General features: G+C 40.9%; 1 protein-coding gene across 4 annotated transcripts in view; it reads right to left on the minus strand.

The window, feature by feature from the left end:
• The window catches only part of vti1a (vesicle transport through interaction with t-SNAREs 1A), a 114,294-nt gene that overhangs the window by 38,041 nt on the left and 49,674 nt on the right, over positions 1–26,579 (minus strand). For all 4 annotated transcript variants that reach the window (XM_005919637.3, XM_042219719.1, XM_005919636.3 and 1 more), the window contains one exon: positions 1,079–1,149. In XM_005919637.3, coding sequence (XP_005919699.1) covers positions 1,079–1,149 — 71 coding nt within the window. The remainder of the gene's footprint in view (positions 1–1,078; positions 1,150–26,579) is intronic.

Genomic DNA, 26,579 nt, shown 5'->3' on the forward strand with positions numbered 1-26,579 from the left:
CTAGCAGCTCAGATATGTATTGCGGTGCTGATCAATTAAGGCTTTTAAAAGCACATAACGAAATCTTAAAATACATCTTAAAAGGAGCAAGAATGTGCAAGGGGAAATGTGCTCACGTTTATGGGTTCTGGTTAAAAGATGAGCTGCAGCATTTTAGGTGCTTTGTTAAGGGCAACGCTGAGCACATTACAGTCGTCCAGACGCTTTGTGGTAAAAGCATGAATGAGACGTTCAATAATTTTAAAAGATAAACTGGACTTCATCCTGTATAAAAGCCTCAAATGATTAAAAACGAGTTTTAATAACAGCATTTATCTGCTTATCTAGTCTGGTTTATTTATTTTTAGCTAGTTTTATATATTTATACAGAACCAAATCACAACAACAGTTGCCTCAAGGCGCTTTATATTGTAAGATAGATCCTACAATAATACATACAAAGAAAACCCAACAATCATATGACCCTATGAGCAAACACTTCTGGCAACAGTGGGAAGAAAAAAACTTCCTTTTAACAGGAAGAAACCTCCAGCAGAACCAGGCTCAGGGATGGCGGCCATCTGCCACGACCGGTTGGGGTGGGAGAAGGAATACCGGACAAAAGTTAAAACACCAATGTTAGTCACTGCTCATTTAACATGTGGCTGCAGGGGCCCAGGTCCAAGAGAAGAGCAGCACACACACTACTGAGTCTGAACGCAATTACCTCAATCTTACTTTCACTGAAATTTAAAACATTTGCATGCTTTGATATCTTTCAGACAGTTGTGTTTAAAGGAGCTGACGTCACCAATAAAGCAAAAAACAAAAAAATGTGAGCTGACAGCAACACCTACTCAAATGCCAAACACAGCCATCCATAAACGGGCACACTGAGCTCCTTCTCGTTATATAAATCTGCTGACTTAGTGCGTGCCGAGGAGGGTGTATCTCACAGTTGTGTGAGGCAGCTTTCATTTGTGCGTTTACGTGAGAAGCCGTACAAAAGTGGCAAATGTTGGCCGTAACGGCTTACCGTTTCACGAACACTTGTTAGAACAGATGCGCGAGTGTGCGCAGGTGTCAGGTGTGCACTCACCCTTTCTCTAGCTCTCTGGATCTTCTCACGGTCACTGTGCAGGTTGGCAAGAATCTCCTGCCCCACTTGTTCTGCAAGAAAAGAGCATCCAGCATAAGATGGCAGGTCCAAAAAATTCCACCATGTGATGAAATGAATAAAATGAAATAAAACAAATGAACGATTAGGTGATTGCGAAAGCCTGGCTTGCACTCACTTTAGCTGTAATCTCTTATTTGTCAATCATTCTCACCATCATGATTAATGTAGAAATAATTTGTTTTGTTTTTTCCACATCTGGACCTACTTGGGTATGTGTAGTATTTGTGCAGTGTGTACACAGACATTGCTGTCTAGGAGTGTCAGACAGACAGACAGAAGAATACTGCATCTGAGGGAAGTGTTGAACTTTCTTAAGATGCTGGAGTAAATAGACATGAAGTTCTAGACAACAACATCCCAGCATCCAGCCTGCCAGTGGGGTCCACTCTGCCGATGCAATATTCATTACTCCTTTCTTTTTTTTCTTCCCTTTTTTTAAACGGCTCTCGTCAGTTGTAGTTGTAAACACATTAACGCACAGTTATAAAACATCCCCGACAAGGCACCTGACAAGCTTGTCAGTGGTCACTGTCATTTTCCTGTCCCTTGGGAATGAGAAAAGAAAGGCGGGGGGAAAGAAAAAAAAAAGATAAACCAAATAAGATGCCCCCCCACCACCACCAGAAAAACCCACCGGTGCCATCAATGTAACCATACTGCTAGAGCATTAGTGTTTAAAAATAAGAGAGGCAGAGGATGAATCAGGAGAAAAAGGGGAGAAAAAAAAGAGTGAAGAATCTTTGCATGGATCAAAGACAGGCTTTCAAGCGCACCAAACAAATCCGGAATAAACAACACAGTTGCTGACTGTATTACACTACACAGGTGCCGCACACCAAAGGGCCCACGTGCTGAGCGCCTGTTTGGGGGGAGCAGTGCAAAAATGGGCTACATCTGGCAGCTAAACAAGAGGGGAGAGAAAGAGAGAGAGAGCGGCATAGAACGGGGATCAGGGAGACGCTGGGAAAAAAAGAGAAAGCATTGTCAAATGAACGACATTCGTCTCCCATTCATCCCATCCCTTTTACCCCCTTCGCACTGTAACTGACTCAAATGTGTCTCTTCCTGCCTTCATTAATTTCTAATCTGGGACGAGACAGATTGAAGGATACCCAGATTAAACAGTGCAGTCAGACAGTCACATGTGACAAATAGGGCAGATTAAAAGACTGAGCGCAGGTATTAATAACCATAAAAATACAAGCCCTCCCCCGTCCCGAACGGAGAAGAACAAGGGATAAACAGGGAAGGAGTTGAAGCGGAAATCTTCTGTTAAAGAGACAAATAAGCACATCTATCCATCTCTGTCAGGGCTGTGGCTCTTTTTTTTTTTAAATAAATGAGTGTGACAAGCACTGCAGCAGCAGAGGGTTTCTTTTTTGATGGCAAGTGCATTATTGGAGAGGTTTGCAGTGTGTAAAAAGATGGATGAGGTAGAGGAAGAAAAGACCTCCTAAGACATTGTGCTCCAGGTACTTAAGCAATCGTTACAGACACTGTGCACGAAGGCGTGTTTTGCGATTATGGTTTGGACCTACAACCGAGTCTGTTGTGGATGCATTTTCCATGCTGACTGTATACACTACCCACAAGTGAATGACCGTCCTTGACAAATCTAACAGCTGCTGGGAAAAAAAAAAAGGAAATCACAATACGAGTCTTGTTTAAGTTGTGTCCATTTTTGTAACCTTACTGGGAGGGAGCAAGAACGCACAACCTTGCCTTTCTATTTTTCTGCCATTACCCAAGATGTTCCTCTATTAAAAGAAATCAATATGTTATTACAAGAAAATGACATTGAAGACACTGCATAAGCTCAATCATGGCATCTTTGATGGATAGCCATGAGCACAGCTGCGTCAAATCATTTGCAGTCACCAGAATAGTATTTTGAGTTGGCTTGTTATGATTAACATTTTGTTCACTGTCAGGTCTCTCTCCAGTCCTCCAAAAATTTTTTCCCATCATTCCTTTATGACTTTCTTCCCCTACACTGACTTCAGAGGTATACACATCATCTCCCCAAAGGACGTATTGTGTTGATTGGATCTCAAGCATCCACCCTTTCCTTACTCATTCTCTGGCATGCATCTACACTTGCATTCATCTAATTTCATTCCTGCTGACTAGTTCTGTGTAAATCTTCATTAGTTACTGGGAAAAAAACAACTTTAGGAAAAAAAAAAACAAGACTCCCATTTTGTGACCTGTACTGCATCTTCCTCATTTACTTTCACCCAAAGCTATCGCCACTCGTGGAAAGAAATACAGCAAACTAGTCCCTATTATCCAAGCTATAAACTCATGATGAAATTACCTTAAATTGCTTGGTAGTTTTTTCTGCCCTTTGCAATGCTGACATATTACATATTCAAGTTTGCATAGGATGTTTAACTGCATAAAATCTAAATAAACACACAATTTATGACCACGACAAATATGGAGGCTATGTAAAAAAAACACAAAACTGAAAAAAGTACAGTTGATAAAAACAAATCCGAGAGGCAAAATAATTCACTGTTAATGCTCCTGACTTAATGCTCGTTAGTGTATAAAATATTCCCCTCCTGTTTAAACAGCTATTAACAATTTAAATAACCCTGGCCCAGAGGCCTTGCTCTGACTCTCTTGTTAAAGATCTCCGTCCCCCAAAGGTCCATTTAACAAGCCCATTATTCCATTACATTGCATTTACATCAGCACCAGAGAGCCTTAATTTAACTTGCTCCTGTAATGTAACTGTAGAAAATAATTAGTATAGAAAAGTTGAAGGCACAAATTAGATTGAGGGGAAAATAATGTCTGTGTTACGATTTTTTTCTCTCCCTTAAATACACGGAAAGACTATTGACATAGCAGAGCCCTGCTGTATTTTATCACAACCTTTTGTTAAGAATTACATGGCAGTGGGGGGGGGGAGGCTATTTTACTGGGTAATTAGCTTTACTAGAGTATGAGGTGCAATGTAATGTAATCTATAAAGCTTGAACAAGCCGAACATAGCTGGAGCAGGATATTTTGTCAGCTCCAAATGTATTAAAAAAACCTCAACCAACCCGCATATATTGTTTCCACTACACTTTACCACCAAGAAACAACACCATTACAGCACCATGAAAAACAACTCTGAAAGGACTGCAATTGGAAACACGTCATTCTATACAATTATCTATTATAAAAAAGCAATGCTTTTAGAATGGTGTGGTTAAATTATTATAGATAAAGATTAATATATTCACATAAGAAGGGACTGAGTACTGGATAGGCACATTTATTTATAGCATATATGTATATATTAGGCAACCATTCGCAAGTTCACAGGCACAATTACTGTCAGCTTTATGAAACGTGCAGGTTTGTCTGCAACAAAACAAATGACAAAGATCAAATGAAGAAAATGAAATAATAAGTGTCCAAGGAGGAAGCCAGGGAAGTCAACACTGATAAGTAAAGAAAGACTCATAGATTATAAGCAAAGAAGTAAATGCCCATAGTCTCCAGCATCAGTGGGATAGTACCAACTGTAAGTGATGGCATCCAGTAAGGATGGAAGACAGTTTTAATTACTGACATCATTAGAGAATCCCTTTTAGAATATGTTTATAAATATATTTTAAAAAATTTCTGTTAGCATTTTGTTCTTTACTTGTAATTTAATACCTTGTTTTATATATTTAGCTGTAACTATGAGCATTTTTGTCTTGTAGCGTTTATCATTTTAATATTAGTAGTAATAGTAATAATATTCAGTTTAAATTTGTGTGTTCAGACTGGCTGAGACACTGAATTTTTGTAGCGTGTGAGCACCTTGCCTAAAGTCATATGCAATATTAAAACTCTATATCTCTGAATGTTGGAAAGTTGGACCGATAACCAATTAAGCATTTTGATGACATCTTAGGCTTTAGGGAATTAGGTCAAACATTTTTGGCATTTCACAACAAACCGAAATAAAGAAGAATTGTCAGTTACTTGATGACAACAGAAAAGGTCTGCTTTACTTTCTCTCACCATCTTGTGTTATGAAGAAAAAAAACATATGTCTGTGTAAATAAAAATCATAACCTGCTCTTATCTGCACACATTGCTTAGGACAACACGGCTCAAACAACTAACAATTTGGATAAAGTCCAAACCTCTATAGCCTTCAACTTTTTACTCCAGTCCATGGACACATTTAATTGGAGCCATCATCTATTTCACACAATGTGCTTCATAGCGTATACACTGTGTGAGGGCCCCCGTCTCTTTTTCGGTGGTGCATTTTTTTATTTTTTTATTTATTTTTTGCTTGCTCTCCTTCTCCCCTGAGCCAAAAGGGGACAAGACCTGACAGTGGTGTGCTCTGAGGCTCAGCACAGCTCCTTTTCATTAAGCAGTTGAGACCACTTTTTGAAGGTTACCACACACACTTATATCCAGACACAATCCATACACTCCAACAAACCCATGGAAACCTATGGGAGGGCTGAGGGGGAAGTAAGGAGGGGCCTAAAAAAATGTAAGACCATGCATTTTCTCTCTCTCAAACTCCATCAGTCACACAAACACACTTTCACACACACAGTGCGGCAGTCAACTTGTATGCCTGTGACTCCCAGGTGAATAAAGTTACCTGTCTTTGTACACTTTCAGAGGAGCTTTTTTTAAGGACTTTTCAAGTCTACAGCTGCCGGGTGACACACTTTCATCACCCCCATCAAAGTTGTACCCACAATGGGATGTATTTGTAATGCTGAGCCCACAGGCCATGAGGCTAGCGCCTTCGCACTGAGCGATAGCTCAAAATAAAGAGGTGCCAACTGCTAGGTCACAGGAGGGGCATGTAGCATCTGGGGGCTCAGTGATGTTATGACAGATTACTTATAATAATAATAAACTCTACCGAATGTTAATGAGGAACTTTCTTTATCGCAATGAGAGCAATTTATGATTTAACAAGAGTCAAAGACAGCTGTGGTGGTTCATTAGAAGAAGGAGGTCATCTAAGTGACATTTTTTGGGTTTTAACGTCAATATCTTTTAACAGCTTTGGGATAGTGAACTTATAGAGCATTAGATACTTAAAAGTCTAAAACAAGGAATATTCTGTGTAGGGTGAAGCTGGACCATCCCAGTCTATCTTGACTTGCCCATGCATCGGCCCTTCCCCTTGCATGTGTTTGAGTGGTGGTGGGCAGTCAGGGTGGATTTCTGGGGCCTTTCTTCACTCCGCCAGGCTCTGTTTTATTCATCGCCTGCGCCCTGACCCCGCAGAGCTCCTGTTCTGACAAATCACTTCTGATTAAGACAGATCTCTGTTAGTCAGCCACTCAACTTGGCTTATTCATCATTCTACAGAAAATATTCCTCTCTACTCCCCCGTCCCCCCCTCCTCCCAGCTCGTTTGCCTGTCCGTCAGACCGAAGCAAGGCACAAAAGAAATTTCCGCTGCTGTTTTAAATGGCTGATTATAGACAATTGGTGGACGGAGAGACGCAAGACCGTCTTATGGGTGATAAGACGCAAGTTTAATGGGTATAAATGACCGGGCCTGTAGGAGAGCAGCTGGTAATAGAACCATTTGTTTAAGGCTGAACTGGGGTGGAGAGGACTGAAAGCTACATTTTCTTTCCATTTGAGCTTCCCCCTCCTCTTTTCCCTTCACCTCAGCCTCAAAGTCAAATTCTCAGATCGCCAGATTTACATTTAAAAAAAACAAAAAAGGAAAAACAGCAAAAGTCCCCTTCACTCTCATTCAATGAAAATTGATGAGTCTTGGAAAAGAACAGCTTGTTTTACATTTATGAAATTACCCATACCTACACGTCCCTGTGGACGCAGCTGCACAAACTTTGACCAGTCACGTATTACGTTTCTTACCATGGGTTAGTAACAATAGAATCTGAATATTTACTGTAAGTGTAATTAACAATACAGTTAGAGCATTCATATGCAAAGTTCTACAATAATAAACAACAGCAAACTGCTGTGCCAAGGCATCTAGACAGCCACAAAGCTATTGTGTTTTAAATGTATAACAAACCAGATTAAATTAACCTGAACGACAACCCTGCTGGTGGCAAAGGGCTGAGAAGCGGGAGGAGTGAGTGGAGATTGAGGGTTGAAACAAGCAATTTGCCTGGACTTAATCAACCAGTCTCACTGAACCATCCAAATGAAAACTAATGGACTTGGGTGCTTGCTGTGATTGCCCCACATGCAACAATGTGTAGGCAGGAGCAGCGCTTTCTGAGGTCTTCAATTAAAAAACTGGGAATTTCTACAGACGGCTGGTCAGCCTGTACACCTATTCCACCACAACTCATATCCTGATTGGTCAATTGTGAAGCTCAAACACAGCTGACTTATTAATTCTGTTTCCATCACTGAGAAAGGGTTTTTTTATGTGTTGATTAAACTTGGTCGAAATTGTAAAAAATGTATGAAGTATAGAATTAAAAACTCATATCCGAACAAGCTAATTTGTGTATGCATTATTCATAGCACTGACATTTGTGTCACACAATTGTGGTGGTCGCACTGCAACTATGATTTAAAAAAAAAAAAAATAGTACATGGAAAAACAAACAAACACTACTATATTAAACTTTATTCAGCAACAGCCGAGCTAAATAATAAATACAGAGTTTAAGTGCTACTATTTAAATAATTAGATTTTATAATGAGCGAAGTAGCTCTATACATGAAGGCACAGCAGCATATAAGCACTATAATACCATTATGACCATATCTAGTCGGGGCTAAAGTAAATAAAGACGGTAGTGCAGGACAAAATCAATAGAAGCGCATTCTGTTGGATTTGGAAGACAAATACACAGAGTTCATCTGAGCTCTACAGTTATGCCAAAACCGCATGAAGGGGGAATACGACTTGTCAGTTGGTCCTAATCAAATACAACATCTTATTTAACAACCTCTACTGGAGTGAAAAGTTTGCCAGTTTCTCGGAAATGGACTCGGGGAAAGATATATGGAGGCAGGGGAAGAATAAAGGGAAAACTTGACGTTCCTCTGGTTCGTTTTCAACAGTTTAGGAGCGTTAATCATCGCATTACTGTTGATTAAAGGCTTTAACGTCTCTAATCAGAAAGTTGACAGGCAGATCAAAGAGCGCAACACAAATTTCTTGCCTTTTAATTATCTGTACAACACCGCACCTCGAGCAGCTCGTGCCTGCCTATCTCCTCAAACTCAGTGAAAGACTGCGAAAGGAGATCTAACACTCTACAACAGTTCATTATCCAATAAAATGGGAGATTGGGAGGGGGTGGGGGGTGAGGGAAAATACAACACACAAACTCATACACACACACATGCGTGTGCAAACAAAAGCTTTAAGGCTTTATGATTAGTGAAGACCTGGGGGAGGCCTACAGTCTTCTTTATTAACATGTCCTGAATTGGAGCAACTTAATTATGCTTGTCAAAAACGGACGTGGCGTCAGGCTCATTTGCATGTTTTGACAAGGTCTGTTGGGAGCCTCCATCTATTTTTCTACAGCATGCTATGAGTATTTAACACTTTTCAACACCTACTGATTATAGGTTTTTGTTCCTGAATGAACGAAATAACTTGTTAAAGATGCTTTACTGGATTGGCATCATCGTGCAACCGATGTAAACACCGAGTGAAGTACAGACAAAAGGAGCCTCTAGACTGTTTTGATCACAACTCCTGTTCAAACTGATGACGATTGGATGCCTTCTGCGGCTCGACTGCCCAGCTGTTCCCTGTCAAGTGATTTAGCCGTGACAAAGCTGCAGTACCTTTAGAAAAGATTTGCCATCGCTTTGGATGATCTCGATAATGCTGCTCGTTGCTGAACAGATTCCTCTCTACGACAGACTGCTACCTGACTCGTGATCGCTTTCTCTTTGTGAATATAACAAAGCCAATAGACCACACCCTCCCATCTCGACTTGATCACTTTACGTAATGAATACTCATTACATTAATGCTAAGTAAAACAAACACAGCTGAAAGTAAAATCAGATGTTCCTTGTAGTAGGGGTGCAACGATATCGTATCGATATTGAACCGTTCGATACAGTGCTTTCGGTTCGGTACGCATATGTATCGAACAATACAAAATTTGTAATTTATTTTATCAACTTTCCTTCTGACGATGCTGTCTGTGTTGAGCGCTCAGTGAATCTGCGTTCGACTACTCCGCCTAGGCTGCACTGTCGAGCGCAGATCCACTGAGGCTCAACACAGACAGCATAGTCAGAAGGAAGAGCGCAGGGCAAGCTAGCAAGACAGAAGTTAAGCTCTCAGCAACATGGACCTCCCCCACCTCATTCAGATCTGGCGTTTGGAATTATTTTGGTTTTCATGTGAAGGTAAGCGAGTCATGGACTAAAGTAAAACAGTATGTTGGATGTGCCATGCAATGCTCAATTACATGGGTGGGAACTAGTGTGTTAGCGCAGTTAGCTCGTTAACGTGTTGGCCGTCTAGCCCCATGCACGGGGCGATCGGCGGTAGCTCGTTAACGGAGATTTGCCGTGTTGTGGCGTTAAGGTCATTTCAACGAGATTAACCTGAAAGCACTAGTGGGAACACAACGAATATGACTGCACATTTACGCCGACATCATCCTAGTGCAAAGACAAAAACAACAAGCATGCTACTAACTTTAGCCGAGTCATTTAGACAGCTGTTAGCACATGATTCTCCTTATATGTTTAATATGCTGCTGAGAATATAGCCCAGAAGAAGCGGATAGTATAGCTTTTATTTTGGAAAGAGACATTTCTCTGTAATAAACTCTCTTTTCCAAAGATGAGTGATTCCTCAATCAGATACAGGGCTCGCAAATCGCTAGCCCGACGTCCCTGGGCTAGCGATTTTTTCAGTACGGGCTAAATCTACCTGCCCATGGGGGCTATTGTAGGAAGGAAAAATATATGTCAATGCTTTTGCATTCTTTCAGAAATGTAGCTGGGTAATTATGTCATTGGCATCGGTGAGCCACTGTCAATATGTGACATATTGAAGTCGCGTTTGAATTTGCGCTTGTTTTTTTGCTTTCACTTTGCAATCGTGCGAACTGTGTATAGAGAGCGACAGCACTGATCTGTGAGTGATGATAATTTGCGCACCAATTCCTCTGACATCGTCTTATTAATCGTTAGCTTACTATGCAAACATGACAAGTGAAATCTCCCGCAGCAAGCTTAAACATGTGAGAGGTTGATCGCGCAGAGAATCGCTGAGCTTATGTGAGTGCGTGTGTAAAAGCAGCAGGATTTATATTTGACTACGATGACCTGGATGACTGAGAACCTTCACAGACAGATATATATTTTAGTTCTGCTGAGCCAAATAAGACAGGTCAGGGTGAAGAAGTGACAGCCAAAGAAAAGCTTACCACAAAACGGAGAAGTTATGACAAATCAGACTATAAGGCAAAAAGAAAGTGCAGCTTTATGGTTTCATGGACAAAAAATTTCTGTGGCTGCAATATGACGAGCTAAATAACCAGGGCTGCACATAAGTGGTCCGCAGGTGCGCATTCGCTGTCAAAATAAAAAACCGCACAAGGGTTAGGGTTAAATTTAAAAACTGTACTTTTGAGTTAAAATATATATTTATAATTTTAATAAATGACAAATTAAAAAGGCATGAACATTTTTTTTGTATCGAAAAAATATCGAACCGTGACACCAAAGTATCGAACCGAACCGAACCGTGAATTTTGTGTATCGTTGCACCCCTAATATATAGAGAGATGGGACTGTCGGAGGCATCAAACATTAGCCTGAATGGAAAGCACAGCCCATTAGAAGTGGATGCACTGATGGGATCTGACAGTTAGAAGCACCAAGATTATTTTGTACAAATGTTGAATTCATTAGTACTCATGAGCGGATGAAGGACGTCCGCAAGAGCAGAAAAAAACAAACCAAAACTGATGCCTGAGCTGTGGAGGTTACACTAAAGAATTTTATACACGCTAAAAGCTGGTGATTTTCAAGATAATAGAAATTGAACTGACATTTTGATCTTACATCATAACATTACAAACATTACATTATAATTCTAACATTTGCATATATAAGATTTTATCCTCATATCAGTTACACTGAAAGGGGCACTTTTAATGAAATCGTAAACGCAATGCTGAAGCACTTGGCAAACAACTATTGGAGAGATATCGTTTAACCGTGCCGGCTGCTTCTAAAAACACCTTCTAGAAAAAAAGTCCTACAACTCTTTTTCAAATATTTGCCTGAAGAAGGTTTGACTTTCTTGGTGCCAAAAGCATTAAAATGAAATACTCTTCTTCAGTAGGATGTGTATCAGAAGACCGAATTTATTTAGCTGTAAAATTTTCTGTCCAATCTGATAGAAGTAATCTGCTTAAATTACATAATGCCACGGGAATAGTTGCTCTTTTATGTGCGCATGATACATAGACTTGTCTTTAGCAAATCGAACATGCTCTGAAAATCTCATTTGAGGCAGCAACACTGGAGCCTGTTATCAGAGCAGGACGTCATAGTGGCTGCTCTGACCGACAGCACACAGAAGTTTGTGTTTTACTTTGGGGTAATACCATCACACTTCCTTGCTCTGGTAAAAGGAAAATAATACTGCTATTATAGGGGAATGAGGCACAGAGGGGACTTACAAAAGAGACACACATCATGCGCCTCATTTAACAATGACCGAGGCCACAGAGTTGAAGACAGATTATTGTCAGCTGCCGCTGTGAATACATGGCATGTGATGGCTTGTCAAAGTTCTTGAGCACAGGGTACATTGTTCATTCAAACTTACTTTGCTACCTTTAGACTTTTCCACTAGTGTTGAAGAATCAAATCCTCTCCCAATGAAAGCTCGTGAAAATTCTCCAGTGTTTACTTTAAATGTGAGTGTCGCACAATAGATATGCTTTTAGTAATTGCAAGGATCTCGTGAGGTAATACAAACCTGTTTCGAACGAAGCACGAGACATTCATGGACATTGCTTAACAGGTTCAATCTGGTTGGTAAGTAGTTTATGTATAAATATAGTGGAAAGGTTGATTTTTCAGGAAAGACTTGATTTTTAACCAGTGTCAACCATGAATTCATGTTTCGCTAAGAAATGCCATAAAGTGTTATAAAATTATGTTAGAAATAGTTCAAAAGTAAAAGTTCAGTGGCTTGGCTGTTTAAAAAAATGCTTACATTAGCGAAACAGACGAGCACTGCCAGCCAACAAGTGCTCAACATAAAAGAGCCATTTAAACACATCTACATGTGAATTATATTTCCCATGGGGGTTGAGCCCTTGAGACTATTTGTACAGGCCTCTGGACAATTAATACTTACTGGTCCCCAGATGTTAGGGCCATAGACAGTATGAAAGATGGATGTCGCTACCGTGACGTCACCCACTCGTTTCCGAAGTCCTGTTTTAAAGTGTTATCGTGTTTTGAAACTGTATGTGACGTGAAAGGGTAGATCCGAGTATGAAACTGCAGACTCACTGGTTAACACCTTGTAATTGACAATCAAGTGTAATTGAGTGTAGCCCAGACTCCTCCTAATTTATAAAACAACAGCACAAACAAAGTTATAAAATGGAATTTATTGTTTTTTGTATTCAATATGAGCGGGATGTGCAACTGAGCCTATGGGGTCTTCAGGAAAGTGTTTCCAAAGGTCAAGAAGACAGAAAGTCGTTTTCTCATCGACAACACTGAAGTCTTTTTTGCAACCACACAGATCGCCCCCTGGTGGCAATTAAAAAAAACAAAACAAAAACGTGGCAGCCATCTTTTTTATATTCTCTATAGTGAGGGGACCACAGTGGTGTAGCTGTAAGCGGTCTTGGTTAAAATCTGTTGGTCATCTGACACATTTGAAGAGGCATTTCACTTTTAAATCAACTTTAGACATAAAGTATTGTTGTTTCCTAAATCTAATCAAATTGTATTGTTGCAAGGATGTCTGGTAACGTTTCAACATTGTTTTTTGACAAGTGAAAAACAAAGCATATGAAAGCAGAACTTAGTAGTTTTCAAACCTTTTAAACTCTATATTTAATTAAAAATAGCACAGAGACCAAAAATTTGAATTAAACTGAGAAATGCTGTAATTAAACTGTAGCAGCATTTTATAGCCAATAGAATTTCTGTTAAACACCTCATTTGAATTGGAGATGAGAATACACAGTTGAATCACATATCAACTGCTTTCATTTTAAATTCACCGTTGTTTGCAAAATCAGGAAAATTGTGTCAGTACAAACACAACAAGCAGAAATTGATGGAAAAACATGCTCCTAAACCAAACAACTGTAACGTAACCAAAACAAATGTAATCGATGACTATGTGCATCAGCGCTAGGGTGACAAGTGTCTCCTGCTCCACATCATTAACTAAAACAGCCTAAGTGAAAACCCAACATGCCTGCCACCATTTTCCACACTAATGAAGCATATCTAAGTTTTAAGACATGGCAGAACGAATTTAATCTACCTTCTGAGGGGCCTTAGTGCCATCAAATTAATTATTCATAAAGGACATGATATTATAACTCAATTGTCAAACTCTGCAGCTCTTTTTTAAATCCTCCCCAGCCTGTCACTCTCTTTTGTCTCAGACTCTTTCTTTTAAAGAAAGTCCTTCGCTTTTAATCTATAACAGAGTAATACACATTGTAATTGTATCTGCTGAGCAAAATAATTTGCTTTCTTCTTTTAAAAGGTTGCTGATGAATAGGGTAGACAAAGAGATTGAGGAGAATTTCTACAATTGTGGCAGCTCCCTGTGGGTTTTACAGTATAAGGGTGAGATTTACCGAGGAGAAAAAAGAAAGACCCACTGAAAAGTCATCAAGTCTGTAATAATACAACCTTAGATACCTTTCATTTTCCCCTTATGAATAATGTATGCCATCTGACAAAGCTAATCTTGCCATAATGTTGTTTAGACAGGTTGGTCACCAGGAGGTGGGACAAAAATTACTTTTACACACTGTGGTTCTTTTAGCCAAGTGTCGTTTCTCTTCAGGGGAACGATGATGGCATGCAACCCTCCATGATTGACAGGAACAGCCGCAGCTTGGTATGACCACTGCACTCTATAGTAAGAATCTAATACGAATATGCTGAATTCTTATACAAGTGTGGTGATCCTGTGTGGAGATCAGCATGTGGTAGAAAAAGGAGAAAATAACCAAGAACCCAAATACTTTCATTGCATTTACTGAGACAGAGCAATTCAGCACAAGCAAAAAATGGCACTGGTGATGCAGCAGACACTTGTAATACCTGCGATTTTACTCATGAGTATATTTATCAGACCAGAAGAGCTGGAAGTATTTCAACTAACTAGCGTCACAAACACAGCTTTACAGTGCATTTTAGAAGTTTACATTGTCTTTATTCCCGTCTTCCTCCCCCTCGCCCCTCCTGTTAAAAGTGGTTTCTTCCTGTTAAAAGGGAGTTTTTTTCCTTCCCACTGTCGCCAAGTGCTTGCTCAGGTGGAGTTGTGTGATTGTTGGTGTTTTCTCTGTATTTGTATTGCAACGTCTTCGCCTTACAATACAAAGTGCTATGAGGCTACAGTTGTTGTGATTTGGCAATATATAAATAAAACTGAATTGAATTAGCAGACCTCATTAGCGGCTAATAGCTGCTGCTGTGATATTTATATTTACCTAAGCGTAAACATTTACAGCATCTGACTAACATACATCAATCCTCAAGTTTGCAAAGATGAACGTAAACAATATAAATATTAAAATATGAAATGGGGGGGGGAGGGGTAAAATGGTCAGATTGTTTTATTTTTATGTGAACTGTTTTTACCCTAACATGTGTTCTTTGTTGTGTGCATGGGTATATTTTTTTCAATACAGTTTTTAAATATATAAATAATGATTCTCAGGAACAAAAATACACTTAACATTTCTATCAGCCATGAAATATACACACAATGCATTTTGGTGACAAACACTGATTATAAATGTAACTTTTGCTTTGTCACATGAAAACGGCAAAGGACACGCTTCACTTGATAAGTTAAATGTATCAAATCAGAGTAACTAATCGTTTCTTTTTGAAAGTGCACCTACAGCTATACCACATGAGCCCACTATTTTTCTTTTTTAGTTTGAATAGTTTTAGGTACACACAGGAAAAATACCACACTATGCTCAACACCTTGAAGGTTATATCTCAAGGTTTTATGTGAAACACAATAGATTCATAAAGGCAAACCCAAGCGATTTGATAACTTTCTCTGACAACTTTAACAAAACCAAGAAAAAATGCACTGAAAATGGAAGTAAAATTCAAGATCACTAAATGTGTAAGAAGAAGAAAACTATCCCAAGATGCTTGTGGGTTTTTTTTGTTTTTTTTTAAATGTGTAAGATTTTATGTTAGAGTGCTGTCAGTGCTGTCAAAGGCTAAGCGGAAAAGATGTTTTTAATGTAGGTCTTGCTAAAAAGATTAGTAACAGTTTAAGCAAAAACTGAACGTGAATTGAAATATTGGTAGATTTCTTTAGGGTTATGCAGATTTGGTTAAGAAAGAAAATCTATGGCCACTAAATCTCCTGCAAGCATCCTTACGTTGGCGATACTTTATGATACATTACAGCCATTACACCTGCTGTATGAGCCGTGACAATGGGCCTTATTCCTATGCTTCATCCTGTGATTGTAATTGAGGCCGACGCGTGACAGCCCCCCACGTGCCCTCTCCGAAGTGGCCTGGGGCATAGGGCATGCTGACAGCGGAGGCACTGGAGACAGTGGCACAGGGTCCTGGCCTGGCACGGCCATGGCATGGTACCCTTAGGGGCACTGACCCTCCCACTCTCAACCTACCGCAACTTTTGCTGCCTCACCTCTGTCACCAGGCATCTCGGAGGCTAACGAGAGGGCAGCCGAGACTGCTTAACAATTCCACCACATCCGTTGGCTGGGTATGCAAGCAGCTCTCTTTTTTTTCATCCCTACTGTCAGTGTTCCTCTCCCCCTGCTCTGAGACCTTTGGTGAAATAAGTGTCAGCCTGAGGAGACAGGCACTCATCAACACTTTATACCTGGGAGGTATATTAATGCTGTGATGGTTGCCTGGGAAGAGGGAAGAAAAAAAAACCCTTTGTCCTCGTAGCGAGATAAAGGACAAAGCCTTGGACAACTTTTGAGGATGTTAACTTTGGCTGTGTTTATGTGGATATAATGTGAAAGTTGTACAAACGTGAGGAATCTCAATGATCACATGTACAACAGAATCTGTAAAAACAGTACACTTACAATGGAAATACCAATACTTGATCGTGTGTTTTTCCAAAAGAAGCAATATATATTTAAGTTTCTCTTGATCAATAACTAAGTCAGACAGATAGGTATTACATAAGGTTGGAGGGAGACAGAGATTCGGGGAGAGAACAAGCATGAGAGAACGAGTTAGTTTCTCTACACAGATCTTCCCCACCAGGAGCTTAGTTACAAATGAAACTCCACTTCTACAACAAGTGGAGCTGGAATCCTACAGGGGCCTTCTGGTATCCAGTTGGAGATACATAATTAAAGGAACACTGAGAGGGAGCATGTTATTACCAATGTTTTCATTAAGCCAAGTTAACACATCGGTCTCCCCCAAGACCGACAAACAAAAGTCAAGGAAGTGGATGGAATAGGATACGGTCTACTGAGGTCTGAAACTCTGCTCAAGAACAGCTCATATTAGTGCTGCTTCTGCATCTTCCTGTTCTGGCCACACTAATACTATAAAAACATTTAATTTTGACATCAGATATATGAAAAGCATGCACACGGTTGCTTTTTTCATGATATTTTCACTCTTTTCCCCAACATCCAGGCTTAAATTAGCCAGGATTTTTAAGATCAGGGACTGTTTTTTAGGCTATGAAAAATGGATTAAATGAAGAGGAAGTCTGGCCTAATGAGCTCCCTGGGCTACGGAGCAGCAGGGACCATGAGGGGAAAGAAGGGAGTCGAGGCAAGCCTTTGAGGAAGAAGGGGCTGCAGCCATGCCCAAAGTGTGCCAGCTTCTCCTCGCTTTAGCGCCAATGGCACAGACGGCACCTGGGCAAAGCTTGGCCGCCCTTGTCCTGTGCCAAAGGAGAAAAGAGGCAGAGCAGCAAGTATGTGTTGAACCTGAAAACTTCTATTGGCCATCTTGTTTTTCTCTGAACCACTTTTATATTTTTTTATTTTGACTTTTTTTTTTTTGCTGAATGGGAAATGAGGAAAAAGTTTAATTTATTGTGTCAATATATGCTTTTCCAAGATGCAATATGTTCCTTTTTTATTACCGTACTAAAAACAAAAAAGGGGAAAAAAAGCATTTGTTAAAATTCTTAACATATTTACTGGTATTTTGGGGGCTTTACAAGACTACATGACAACTTTGGAACAGTGTGTAGCGTACATAAATTATTTGCATAAACAAATAGGCAGTTGAGATAAAAGTTAAGATAAAAAAATACGTGCAGGACATATGGGCCTGTTTTCTCTGGCAAAGACAATAAACTGACAAGCTTGCCAGTGACCATGAGACTTGCGCTATACAAGGTCGGTCTGGTTCTTTAAGCCTACGGAATTACAGCAGTGGAAAAGAGAAGGTGAGGTCTGTGGACAAGGAACGGGGAGGAGGAAGGAGGAGGAAGGGATTACTCTGTCAGGTAGTGGCATCTGGATGGCAGCCAAAATAAAGAAAGAGGAGAAGCGAAAACAAAATAGTTGGAGACAACTATCTTTCACTCACCTTTAAAAGACACAGGTCAAAAGAAACAGAGAGAAAGCCAAGGAGTCAGAGAGACAACAAAACAGCAGCTATATGAGAGGACAAGAAGAGAGACTGGGGGGGGGGGATATCTGGCACATTCTTCAGCTACTTTTCCTGACAGCGATTAGAACCTGTCAGAGCCTCTCAACCTGCCACTCCTCTTCCCTCGTAGGAGGCCTGTCATTACAAATAGCCCAGATTAAAATACCACACTGCTGGGGCACAGGCCTTGACCCCCATCTACCCCACATTGCCAAATATCTACCCGCATAGTCACCTACCCTGTCAAATGGGAAAATGCAAGGCTGGTAATCTAAGAGGGCAAGGGGACCGTTAGGGAAAGTGGGACAAAGCAATGTGAACGCTGGTTAGAAATAGGCTCAAAAAGGAATACAGGGAAAGAACTAAATGCCTAAATAAGTAAATACAGATGTGATACTGAAATTAACATTCGGTTATCCCACTAATAAGATTTCTGATTTGTGTGATGAGCTGGATATTTGTCCTACGTCTGAGATGCCCAGCAAAGCACTTGCATTTGGCTAATGGAAACAAAGCAGCAAAAAGTTCTATGAGTTTTCAGCTCAAGTCTCCTGTACGTGTCACCTTGCATTTCTGTACAACACAGACATATGCAAACAGAGAATAATGAGTCCAATGTGTCCCGGATCTATCTGGTGCCAATGCGAATCGTCTGTCCTGACACTGAAAAATGACCTATCTCAGCAAGATTTGGAGAGGAGGGGGTGCTGTGTGTGACAGTCCCCAGCACCGTGCTGACAGCCCAATAGAGTAGCAGAGGAAGGCATCATTAGGATTGTGCACACACACACACACACACACACACACACACGTATACAAATACACACATCAACGTGCAAATATTCATGTACGGAATACTTGCATACACTCCATCAGACATGAAAAACTGTGCGCACGCTTGCCTGCACAGAAAAAAAAGAAAAAAAAGCATCTCTTGACTGATATTTTCTACCTCAAACAGAGCATGACGCTGTGGCCGCTGTCATGTCGCACTATGGCTGAGCGAGTCAAGGCTAAACGCCACCAAAACAGACAGGGAAAACCGATTATATGACATGCGACATCGTAGTAATACGTACCCTTAATAGCGTCGACACATGACTGAGCATAAGTCCACAGGCCGTAACATAATATAATACACACATCACTGCCATAAAACTTTATTGAAATAGATTAGCCTGAAATTACCTGACAGTCTTGTAAGTTATAAATAAATGTCCATATGGCGCAATAAAACGAAGCACCTGCTGTGGGATAGAAACCAATTGAAATCAGAGCGGATACCTTTGGTGGCTCTTGCAAAAGAGAGAAATGAAAAATTAACCCAGAGAGACTGCTACCATGTACATCAAATCAAATCTTGACTTACACTTCTCTTTTTTTATTTTTGATAATTCAAAATAGCAGTTAATTCATCTTTGATCCACGGGCAAGTAGCAAGAAGACGGCACTGGCTCACCGTGATGAATTTAAATGAGCAAACCTGAGCTGACAATTCTGCTCATGAGCCTGTCCCCGGAGAGGAGATGACAACTGAATGATGTGTAATTAGGCACATCGCTTGTTTAATTGCACAAACAAAGGCTGGAGGACACAAACACTGGGAATAAAAGTGAATTTGCAAGTAATTTTAACATAAATGCTTCTGCAAAATCAGTGCTAAGACGAGCGTGATGCTCGAAAAAACAGTAAAACCACTGTACTTCTGCTCGACCTAACTCCTTCTGAGGCACTGTGACTTAACTAATGCCTGATTTGCAAGAACTGTAATAAATCCATTCTGTTCTTGTAAGCAGTAGGGAGGAACTTTTGAGAGAGAACCTGTTGGTTTGTTCTCCATTCCTCATTATAGAAGAAAAAGTAAGGGGCAAACACAAGGAAGGACAGTGGTGACAGAAAAAGACAGGGATCTCGGGTGACATGTTGAGACATAAACAGCTGATAGTTATCTGTGCACCAAGCCCAGTTTATGTTGCTGTGAGTTAGGCTTACAGCAGTGATATCTGGGAAATTTTATGACAGACAACTGCCACACTGCCGCAGAGCTGTCAAGAGTCTACAGCCAAATAACGGGTCATTTTGACTGCTGACTTTTAGCTATACTAAGAAAACTTGCAGCATACTTTATTCTATAGTTATGTCACATAGTGAGTACCCAGTCTTGTCTATGACTTGGCAAGAAAGCCGAAATTGCTAAAAGCATTTGCCGAAAGTTGTTTTAGCACCGTGAAACTGACAATGTTCCAGAAAAGCCCCCAATAGTGGAGTTACTAAATCCAAAAGTGGCATGACCTGAACAGAGGCGTGTCTTGCTTTGCAAGTCAGATCACCCCAAAACAGAAATTCCACCAAGAGGCAGCAGCGCTGTAATACATCCTGCATCCTCTTTGCTCCACTCAGGTCATGCTCTCCAAAAAAAAAAAAAAAAATGTATGAAAAAGGCCCCTTGCCTAATTACAATAACAAACAAAAACTCTGCTTGGCAGATGTGCAGAATTCATACAGTATATCATACCTAGACGGCACGAGCATATAATGTATAATATATAGCCCACTCGCTCACCACATGTGAAAAATATGTACATATTCCAAAACAATGAGGTGGTACACAAGAGCAAGTGGCAAAAGGGAGAGGGAAGTAGAGCGCGTGTGTGTCTACGTGTGCAGACGAACTCCTAATAGTGACCCCATACCTCATCTCCAGGGCATAAATAAACATGTGTGTGTGAGCGCGCCTGTGGATTATAATCAGAGAGAAAAGGGAATCAAATTTATTCTGCAGCTGTCATTAATATTTCAGGGCTGTTACTGTAGCCCGTGTGAAAGAGCATGAATCATTAATTTAGACATCACCTCTGTCACAATCCCTTACCAGGACTGGTCCGTGATCCACCTTTGAGAGCGGTAAACAAAAGGTGGGTTGTGCCTCGTTTTTGCTGTGGTCTAGTTTGGGTTGTTCCTGTCTGGCAAGTAGGAGGAAGAGGAGGTGGAGGAGAGGTAAGGTGGTGTGCTGTGTTGTTGGACAAGTTGGCTGCCTTTGTGGTTTACCTGTGACGTTCGGGTGTTAAGCGAACAAGAGCTGGAAGGTGTGAGAACCACACCGGAGGCGGATGTTACTGCAGGATCAGAGTGAAGGTGTTGGTGCTGGAGCGTGGCTGTGCTTAGTTGCTTAATAAGTCTGGTAACGTGCTGATTCACTGAGGTTTTGCAACACCCCACATTGACCAGAGCACAGAACAGCAGCCGCTCCGAAACGACCGTGTTGGTTTCTCGCTGTCAACTTGCGATAAGAGCTCCAACGGCACAAACCAAACACTACTACTCAAACCATTAGTTTGCAAACCGGGTACATCAATAGCCCAAACAATGTGACAGGCTCACATTAACACCCTTATTCCAAGTCGATGGATGAACATCTTAGCTGTTGATGGACGGGGAGGTAACAGCAAGGTCTTATCAAACTGTCATGTGCCCCATACCTGCGTTTTTGATTTGTGTTTGGGCTTTGTGTGACGCTTGTCTGACAAGTGGAGATCACAAGGAGACAGGATCCATCTATCAGACCGCTGATGCCACTGCTGCCGTCTCCAGAGCCTGAGGGCGTGGTGCGTACGTAACGTGAGAGTGTGTGTGTGTTTTTGTTTGTTTTCTTGTATGTGTATGAGTGTGTGTGTGTGTGAGTGTGAGTGTATGTGAGAGTGAGAGAGAGAGTGAGAGAGATGGGGGGAGTCGTGGAATCTATGCTTTATATTTGTCTATCAGAAAACTATTGAGTATTTTTGCAGGTTTGTGCAAAAAAGCAATTTCATATGTTTATGTATGCTTTAGAATAAAATATACCAAATGTTAATATGTGTGTTTGTGGCTACCTGCAGAGTAGTAAGCCCACAGGGGCAAAGCGAGAAAGGATGACACTGATGCGATGTGTTGGCATGTGCCCTCGGGTGGTTTTGGTGTGGTTGTCATCTTGTTGTTTTCACACAGCTCCCCCCTTCGTCATACCCCGCATTATTCAAATAACGCGCCCCAAAGTTCCATAAATTAATAATGAATTCACAACTGGATGGATTGATGAACAGTGATGGAGAAGTATGTGTTTTTTAGTTGTTGTGTTTTTTTTTGGCACTGATTTCTTGTTGTTTGGACAAAGTCTTTGACAGGCACTTTTCTCTGGGGAGATTGAGCTTATCAGAAAAAGAAGTGCCGGGTCGGAAGAATGCTGTCTCGCTGAGCTGTGTGTGTACGTGTGAGCTGGTGTGTCTGTTCGAGTGCATCTATTCTAATTCAAACCATCGCTTGGCTTTTTAAAAATAAAGAAGTTCCACTCTCTAAAATAGTTATCTGGATAAACTGGCTGTGTTGGTCAATAACTTGAAAGACACCAACAAGTGTGTCAAGAGGTCAAACTCAACAAGAAGAGCAGAAAGATACACTACACATAATATATAATACAACAGAGTACAAAAACACACTTTCTTTGTATCTTTTCAAGCACACAAAGACACACACACACTAACACAAACACAAGAAATTAACATGACAGAGGATTACATATTGGACCATTCACTCTTGAGCTTATTTTTCACATGCACACGCGTTACAACACTCCACCCCTTTCTCCAAGCAAATCTCCATAGCTTATGAGACCTAAGGAGGTCAACAAGCATCTAAAACTTCCTTGTATTTCCCCAGAAAAAAATGAGTGGGACTTGAAAGCAGCAGCAACTCGCTGACTCTCCTCTCTATAGTTCCTAAAGCCAATGCAGATCAATACGCAGCCATACATACCACAACTGGAACAACTCTTGTCAAAGGTTACTCCTTTTTCTCTGTGCTTCTCTCTTCATTTTAGCAGGGCGGAGGAGGATGAGGAGATGGAGGAAGAACAAATGAGAGGGAGAGAGAGAGGAGATGGCTACGGAGAAGTGAGAGAAGAGCAAGAAAGATAAACCTAAAATGATCCTTCTCTGTACTTGCGGAACTCTGTGGTAATGGGTTTTGACACATCGCCAGCAGGCCAAAGAGAGCGGGGGCTAGGGGTGAGTCGATAGTGGTGCTCGGCTGTGGCCAGAGGCTAGCAGCAGCGGCTAGGCCAAACCCCTGGTACTAGCATGGGCTGGGGGCCTGACCACTAATCATTATAAAGTCAATGAGTCCTCTAGCGCTTGCAGCTACGCTAGCCTTCCCAGGGAGCCACACCACCTAGTAGGGGCCCTATTGTGAACATAGCACAGACTACAGCAATATATGCCATTTAGGAATGCCGTGTTTTGATAAAAAGATAACGCTTGTACACGTTATTGAACTCACGCGTGTGATGGATTAGTGGAAAACACCTGAGCATCAACCCGGCACATCAGGAGAAGAGAAAGTAAGAGTGGGAAAAATGTGCTGTCACTTGGACGACTGACGAAACACAATCAACTTTTTGGGATTTTTTTCTCTGGATGATTGAGCATGCATCAAGACACCTGAGCATAAAATTTCCCAGAAATACAGAGCACCCACAAAAAAATCGACACACACTGAACCACACAGACACACAATAATTCATGATGTATGCCATGTCAGTCAGCAATAGTCTACAGCCTTTGATGTTGTGGCTCTATTATTAAGTGCTGTCCCTTCCGCTGCCCCTACACTGGACACAGCCTCTCCTGAGACGGCACACAAACCGCTCCCAATTCACACTGGGGCTGGGGCACCTCACCTGGACCCCATGCATTTTTTAATGGCTCAAACTGATCCTGACACACAGTCTCAGACTAGACTACTAAATAAGGCAGAGTTTCTCTAATTGGCAGAGACTTAATTTAAAGGAAAGTTAACATGAAGAGGCATTCATACTTCACAATGATATTGTCCATATCCAAATGTTTATAAAGTAAAGGAAAGATTGTGGTTGAAGATTGTGTGTGTGTGTGTGTGTGTGTGTGTGTGTGTGTGTGTGTGTGTGTGTGTGTGTGTGTGTGTGTGTGTGTGTGTGTGTGTGTGTGTGTTCGAGACAAGTAACAGTGCGTGCCACTGTTCTTTTATAAAGCAGGCATTTAAAGTTAATTTAGAAAAATTTATCAAGAAAAGTTTTTTTTTCTTTGTTGTAGGACACAAATCTGTCGGTCCACTGATATTAAGGAGGCGCGCAGAACTCCTTGGGATCCAACAAGGGTTTTTAAGTTAAATGCTCAGGTTAAGTTTCTGATGGATAAGACAACTGTAAATGGACCGTCTAGTTTCTGTTTGCTTCAGTGAGATTTTGGTAGTAGTTTAGTTGCTGGAGTAGGCGGCCAAGCCTCTGGGCACCGAGCAGAGCACTTCAATTGTTGCTTCCTGGTCTGAGAGAGTCTGAAGGGCTTAGAGAACGAATGATGCCAATAAAAGTTCCCTACAGTGATAGCAGAGACAAGTTGCTTCAATAAAATCACCATGTCTCTCAAAACTTAAAAGTCATTGCTGAGATTTAAAAGTTTTGTAAATAAAAACAAAAAAAAAAAAGAGAGAGGAAGAAGTATCATGAGCATGAAGAGCATAGTGCATCCTTTCTTTTAATGTTAGTAATGTAGAATAGTTATTGTAAATGACAACAATGCAAAACTTGCATATAGAATATTAGTATAAACACATAGTATATAAAGTCATCATATTTGTATTCAGGTGATGCAAGTTTAATCACCACTTTTCATTAAATCATAATTAACACATTAGGTTTAAGTGTCATACATTACCACTGTGGTCATATTTGGCTCTTGAAAGTTGTGCAGGCCTGATTACACTAGTATATGCGCAAAAACAAAATTTAATCAATCTCCTCACAGCTTCTTAGCCTCACTCTGATCAATATGCATGCAATCAAAAACTTTTTGCCAGCATTACTTCCACCACTATGCCCATCGATTGAGTCCATTGATCCTGGCGCTCAACCTCCTTTTAGAAGCAGAAGGTATGGATGTTTAGCACTAGAGACCCCATCTGGCCAGCTTTATGAACTTTGAACTTCGAGTTAATCCTCAAACAAAAGAGAATAACTTATTGGAACCTATACAGTCTGACCTAGAGTCATCCCAGTGCGACAGATTCAAGCAGGAGGGTGCCAAAGCAGACTAAAACTCAGACCGATACCCTCTTCTTGGCCCGGACTCCACTGCAATAACTGCAGCATCAACAAGTCTAAAGATGATGACACATAGACAGGGCTATCTGGAGATACAGAACTGTAACTCTGCTGCAAGTTTGTCAAGGTAGAGCCAAAAGAAGCACTGAATGAACATGACAGATTAGATCAAGTGATGATGAAGACAAAGCAGGGCAAGGGCAAAGAAAGAGAGACGGAGGGTCAGTGAGGGTGGGGCAGCCAGAACCAGGGTCTGGTGGGGGGATTGGCGTTCAGTGAAGCTCTTTACTGATGTGCCGCTAGGCTCTTTGAAGGGATTATTAACACATTTTGATTACTCTGGTCCAGTTGTCACAGAAAATATAACCTCCATCAGGACTATAAAATTGGAAGCCCTTTTCTTCTTTAGTCTCTCGCTTGTTGTTGCTCCTTTTACTCCCCCAGACCCTCCCAGTGCCCTGTTCGTGCCCGACTCAAAGCAATCTACTAATTACAGTCTCAGACATCTTAAAGAATAGGCTGTCACACCATTAGTTTGATAGGGAAAAGGAAGCCTCTTCATCACACACACATATATCAGTGAACACAGACACATACACATTGATGCATCGTAACAGGCCTTACATTTGAGTGCACACTTTATGGCTGTTTCGCAAACATATTTGTGCTGCTGGTACAGAATCATCATTACAGCAAACCTTAATGTGAAGAGTGGAAGATAATTGATTGATGGCTGCCACTTTTTAGACAATACATAATAGTGGCCTTCCCAATACGGCCAAATCAATTTTAACCTTTGGAGATACATTTCGGTCTCTACAACTCTAAGAGTCCAAGGAGACCAGTGGTTCAATTACCTCAATGCCGCAGTGTGAAGGGCTAACTTTCAATTGATACTACTAAATCTGACACATCCACCACGTCCAATTAATTGCCAGGTTTCCCATGCCACCGGTTATGATGGTGCGCCACATCCTGCTTCACCCATCAAGACCAGCGGGGTTCAATTAAGTGTTTGTGCTGATGACTTATGAGACCAAGCCAGCTTTAACCACCCCAAAGAAGGGAACACAAATTAACACTTCGGTATACGGCAGATTCAGGCATTTTTCCTTGTAAGGTCAACAGCTGTCATTTGCAAGCAAGTAAAGTGGTCATAATTAAAGGTTGAAAGTGTTTAACTATCGATGTATACTACTAGGAACTGGCCATATTAGTAATAGCTCAGAGTCTGCTATCATTAAGGTTGAAACCCTCATCTAGAGCAGGGATGTCAAACTCATTTTACATGGCGGGCGACATGCAGCCCCCTTTGATGTGAAGTGGGCCAGACTAGGGAAAATACACATGTAATAATCTTGTGTATTAATAAACATGTAACATTGCAAAAAAGGTTGATTGCTCAGATCGTTCTGTAATTATAAAATTGGAATATAATGTTTTTAATTCAAAGAAAATCTTCTTGTACTTTAATGTAGTATGGATGCCAATGGGTGGTGGTGG

The sequence above is a fragment of the Haplochromis burtoni genome, unplaced genomic scaffold, assembly GCF_018398535.1.
Source record: "Haplochromis burtoni strain Fernald_Lab_line unplaced genomic scaffold, NCSU_Asbu1 Contig_37, whole genome shotgun sequence".
Classification (NCBI taxonomy): domain Eukaryota; kingdom Metazoa; phylum Chordata; class Actinopteri; order Cichliformes; family Cichlidae; genus Haplochromis; species Haplochromis burtoni.